The sequence below is a fragment of the Limulus polyphemus genome, unplaced genomic scaffold, assembly GCF_000517525.1.
Source record: "Limulus polyphemus unplaced genomic scaffold, Limulus_polyphemus-2.1.2 Scaffold554, whole genome shotgun sequence".
Taxonomy (NCBI): Eukaryota; Metazoa; Arthropoda; class Merostomata; order Xiphosura; family Limulidae; genus Limulus; species Limulus polyphemus.
In genome coordinates this window covers 44,395-50,261 of record NW_013666164.1, presented here as the reverse complement: position 1 = coordinate 50,261, position 5,867 = coordinate 44,395, and the positions used below count along the sequence as shown (strand labels likewise).

Sequence of the window (5,867 nt, the reverse complement as noted above, 5' to 3'; positions counted from 1 at the left end):
ATTCCTCTGTATTTATATCGTTTAGTGTGCAAACAAAGCTGTCAGAGAATAACTTATATTGGACATCAAATCACATATAAACACCTTCAGTTGTAATAAATAATGGTTAAGGTATTATGAAATGTAACAGTTAATATCATTATATGTTATTCTTCGACTGTAATTGTGAGAAAGGAAAGACTTGATATATTTGAATTATTCATTTCGACATATTTTTATATGTTTTAGAGTATTTACATACAAAAAACAGAACTCTCTATCTTACTTTCTTATCTTTCCACCAGATTTCAAAGTCGTTATTTGTCTGAAGGCGAGCTGTTTCTAAAATGTTCTGCAAGTGTTCCGTCTCGGTTTTGAGAGCTTTCAGTCGAGCGAAGTTTTCTTTGTATCTGTAACATAACCAGTTTTGTAGGTAGAATCAAATGTAATTTTGCCACATTGTGGTTCTACCACGTAATAAGATTGACGACGTACGTTATCTCGAAGAGGAAACCTACTGTCCATTACTTTGAAAAGGATATATATATATAATGTTGTCCATTACTTTGAAAGAATATATATATATATATATAATACTGTCCATTACTTTGAAAAGGATATATATATATATATAATGTTGTCCATTACTTTGAAAAGGATATATATATATATAATGTTGTCCATTACTTTGAAAATGATATATATATATATAATGTTGTCCATTACTTTGAAAGAATATATATATATATATATATATATATATATATAATGTTGTCCATTACTGTGAAAAAGAATTATGTTGTCCATTATTCCTTCGGAAGTTTCAGATCTTAGCTAAAATATGTAAATTCGTTAGATGATGTTGATCTGTTCATCGTGATATATATTATTTTTCATTTTCATCATTTACTCCATTTGGTTTAATAAGTACATCATCATCGTACAATCTAAACCATGGGTAAGCAACCAAATTTTTTCCTGGCCATGGATGTGGCCAGTCGATCAGAGAAACGGCTACACTATTAATAAAACAGAACATTTTCGCTAAATAAATTTATTTCAGGATTCTAATAATAGTCAAGGTCAATTATAAACACAACGCAAAAGTACAAAAAAATAATAATTTTTCAAAATTACAAAAGTGTGAAATTTCAAAGGGAGATTTGGCATTCTTTTTATCTGACCAGCTAAAAACACACTATCGATGATTCTACGAGTTGGCCACGCATTTTTGCGAAATGGCCAAATATGGCCATTGGCCAATGGGCTGCCCACACAGTATCTAAACAATAGGCATAAAACCTATTTAACTAATGCGTTTAAAATACTTACTTTTTCTTCTCGTCCTCTAGCCTCGACCTCAAGGCTTCTTCATTCAATAAAGCTAAAGAGTCGTGATCTAAAGATAGACATAAAATATTAAATAGTGTACTAATTTTCGTTGCCACGAATATAGGAACACCACTTACATAATACATCATTTTAAAAATCAGATTACAGCAGGGCAGTATATAGTGATATAACCTAGAGCAATATAAATTTTCATGTCTTTCCTTACAGAGCTATGAAATCGTTTCAATAACTTGAAGACAACAGTCATTCGAGAAAAAAAAAATTAATAAAAGTTGGAATGAAAAAAACTACCGTATATATATATATTGCCAAGTTGATGAATTCTTATACTAATTCAAACTGTAGTCTACAATTAGACACAAGCCTTTAAGCTTCTGAATGGTCTTAAAATGTTTTAGCATCTTTCTAATTATCGTTACAGCGACAAACATATATGGTATTCAGGTACACAGATGTCTGACAGAGAAATTTAAAAGTATCTGCATGTTGCAGACTCAGGAAATGTCCGGAAGATCATAATTTAGAACTTGGCTGGTCTTTTTTTTTTGTTATATAGTGACAACAGTGGCTGCTGAGGTTGAGAGGAATCTTTTTCTACTCAGTTAAGCAAAGTAAAAGGACAAATGGGATCCTGATTTACTACCCAAATTCATACAAAACGTTAAAGCACGGTGTACTAGAATCCAACGCTGTATAATACGCTACCGACTATTCCAAATAACATTTACAAAGGAAGAAAAACCCTAACTCATACCACTTTGTACAAGAATCTGCACCACCTTTTGAGATGGGATCGCCCCTTCCAGGGCGGTTAGAAACAGGGCCAAAGTTATATGAGTTTCTAGCCATTGGCCGCATATGTAAGTTTTGTCCGAGTAAAAGGATTACTAAATTTATATGGTATTTTTACATTTGGTAAAGAAGAATGTCACAACTACGTGCAGAACACCTACACGAAAAACAAAACAAGAAAACCAGAATATATCAGACGAAAAGATATATTTTAAACTATTTACGGAAGAGTGAAACTCGTGACTATTTCAGTCATTATGTATGATTTACTGGTGCTTTGCTTATTCACTTAACAAACTAGATGAAATTGATAGTTATTTTAACAAAGGGAACAATGTTCCTTTCCGTTCCCTCCAAATTTGTATACTCATCTTCTATAGACGTACCTTGAAGTGGTTCTCCATCTCGAAGTGCTTGAATACAATATTTGATCCGTTCTGAAAAATAGTTGTCGAACTTCAAATAATTGTTAAATGGAGCACGATTATGATGTGAAGTCTATTACAGTTTAATTTTGTCATGAAATGAACTTGTGAAGAAAATCGAAGGACGGATTTATTCAGCACAAAGTTATTTATAAAACTTACCAAATGGTATAATGGAACTCAACGACTATACGTGGGAGAGCGCTAGCTGTTCCATAACAAGTTGGACCTCATATTACTAACAGTCTTTCACAGGTTTACGTTAGTATTTTAGTCATTGTTACAAATTTCTTTATTAATAGTATTATTACAACAAACACCACATATATAAATCTTTACAGGAATAAAATTTCGAGAATGAAACAGGTTTTTTATTTCAATTATTGCTTCTCTCTTCAGATTGAATTTATGTTTATACTTTACTAATCAAGGCTCGTTAAATAATAATTTTTATTGTTAATTCGAAACTACACAATGGAGTATCTGCTGTATGCCCACCGCTGGTGTTGAACTCGATTTTTAAAGCTATAAGCCCGCAAGCCTACTGCCGAGCTGCCAGGGGACAATATACATCGTTATACCTTGGGTTAGGCCAAACTAGCAGACTTTGTAGGTCTCGTTGAAAATAGGGTTTCGATACCCATGGCGGGCACAGCACAGATAGCTCATTGTTTTGCGTTTAACAACAAAGAAACAACACTGAAATAACACAAGCTTCATGCTAGATAGGTAGCTTATAATAGAGGGAAAAAATGTTCTTATACTTATGACATCGCTATTCTCGTAAACCTGTTGACCTAAGCTCTTGGCTTCTTTATAACGAAGTTGGATTGTTTGTTGGTTTTCTTTGATCATTTCACTTTGTCCATAATTCCTCCAGAATATGGCGAACGCTTCTTTCATGCCTTATAAACAATTTCAGAGATACATGTTATTATCATATAATATTTATGATATGCATATTATTTTGTTAAAGTTTTCATGACGTGCATAATATTATGACATATTATTCATTACGTGCACATTGTTGTTATAAAATATTCATGACATGCATATTATCAAAAATAAAAAATTCGGTGCTTGTGAGTTAAAGCAATCGATAGTTTATTATTGTGGTAGTTGTCAGTATAAATATAACTCTATAAAGTTTGTTTCTTCTTAATGTAGCTTGTAAATATATAGGTAATTTAATAATATTAAACATTCTAAGGAATTTCACTTTGGGGAATAAAAACATTCATCCATGCCTTATAAAAATGACATGCATAATATTATTATATAATATTCATGACTTGCACATTTTTATCTTAAAACTATCATGATATGCACATCGTTGTTATAAAATATTCATGGTATGTATATTAATATTATCATCATACACTCATAACATGTACATTATTATTTTCATGACATGCACATTGTTGTCATAAGATATTCTGCATTCATGAGGTGATATAAGTGGAAAATATTAAAGGATCGAAATATTATCAGTGCAACAATAACTTGGAATGTTTTACATTATTTTTAACCATAGAAATGTCTTCCGAACGACTGGAAATTTAATTAATTTCAAATCTTTATAAAATTAAAGAAAACAAAATTAAAAAGTAGTATAAAGTTGTGCAAGATATCAATAATCTTTGAGAGAGATACTGTGGATTTCCTGAATAAAAACCGTTATGTTGTAAATATATATATATACGTACTGCCATCTGGTGTTGTTGATATAAAAAACGGAGATACAGAAGAAACTGCCCGTTCTTCAGAAATGATCCCTTCTCTTGCTTGAGGGGGTTCATTAGCCTTTCTCAACCGAAACTTTTCTTTTTTTAGAAGGCTAACGAGAACATCTATAATTTTGTCAAGGATGTATGAGTACTAAAGTCATCAACCAATCTGGCAAGGCAATGGTAAAAACAAAAACATTAATGTACTTTTTCTAGAACATCGTAAAAAAAAGATCTGAATTATTATTTCACTGTTCGGTTAGGTTTAGAGATAAAAATGATAAACAAAATTTCCTTACGTCTTCTGACCTACATTAATTGCCCTGTCCATATCGAAAACTTAAGTAAGATTTGAAAGATCGAAAGAGAAATGGGATGTGGAGGAATGTCATAGACCTTTTTCATGACGTTTAAATATTCTCTTGTCATGAATATCAAATATTATCTCGATAACGATGCTTACATCGATTTGAAAAATACTTGAACAGTTTCATTGGTGAAATTTGTCACGTGTAGTAGAGAATATATTTTTCTATCAGTCCCTCGATAGTTCTGCAGTAACTTTGGGACCTAATTATACTTCTAAATACCGAGGATCAATTTGTCGTGGTGGACACAATGCAGGAAGACCATTGTGTTGCTATGCGAACTTTCAAATGAAAAATAAAATCTATAGTCATAAGTAATATATTTCACAAAGCGAATGAATATACCTGTTTATTTACGGAACCTGTAGTGAGAACTGATTATACTAGAAATTTTGATATATTAAATACATAACGAAAAAGTTCCCATCACCTTGCACGAAGGGGGGGGGGGTGATAATCAGGTACAAAATGATCTTTATTTTGGATACTAATTTCATCGTCTCTTCGTCTCACAGTATCCCTTAGTTCCTCCAACAACCGTTCTTTGTCTTCAGAGTCGGTTGATGTTTGACAAGTACAACAGTGGCCCTCATCAGTTTTTGGTCTTTCAATTTGTTGGTTTCTTACTAAGGTCTAATGGCGAAAAAAAAGAGCATTAATCAGAACTAATGTGTTTATTGAATTCTGACAATTGTACATTTGATATTGCAAAGTAAAGTTGTTTCCTTGAAATTTCTAAAACATGTACAATTGTGTAAGGTGCTGTTGTCGTCCTTTACACTAACAACTCTTACCAAAATCAATGTCTAATTTTCTCCTACAAAGATATGGAAGCTAAAACACAGGAACATTTACGTTATTCATGTTAGTTCACCAAATGATGGTCTCATGGGTTTATGAAGTTATCCATTACTATGGTTTCACCTACCTGGATGGTACTGACTTAACAAAATTATTGTATTTCTATACGTACATCATCGATACACAAAACTAATAGTATAGATGCCATTATATATGTTTTGCTGATTTTCCAGTCGACCTTTGTTTTGTTCACAGAATCAGACCTTAATTATTACAACATTCACAAATAGCTCTGACACTACATCGGACATTTATCAGAACTGTTTATCTGAAGGTAACAACAGTGTAGTACCTGACCTTTACGGTCCAGAAATGGTCGTCAAGGCATCAAAGAACTTTTTAGTGTTTTGATTTCTACATAG

General features: G+C 32.0%; 1 protein-coding gene across 1 annotated transcript in view; it reads right to left on the bottom strand.

Annotated features, from left to right (window-relative positions):
- Positions 1 to 5,867, bottom strand: part of LOC106459065 (kinesin-like protein KIF6) — a 38,775-nt gene that overhangs the window by 1,181 nt on the left and 31,727 nt on the right. Inside the window, exons 13-18 of the mRNA XM_022385462.1 lie at positions 5,133 to 5,277; positions 4,256 to 4,399; positions 3,314 to 3,454; positions 2,423 to 2,561; positions 1,312 to 1,443; positions 266 to 389 (exon numbers count right to left, since the gene is read on the bottom strand). Coding sequence (XP_022241170.1) covers positions 266 to 389; positions 1,312 to 1,443; positions 2,423 to 2,561; positions 3,314 to 3,454; positions 4,256 to 4,399; positions 5,133 to 5,277 — 825 coding nt within the window. The remainder of the gene's footprint in view (positions 1 to 265; positions 390 to 1,311; positions 1,444 to 2,422; positions 2,562 to 3,313; positions 3,455 to 4,255; positions 4,400 to 5,132; positions 5,278 to 5,867) is intronic.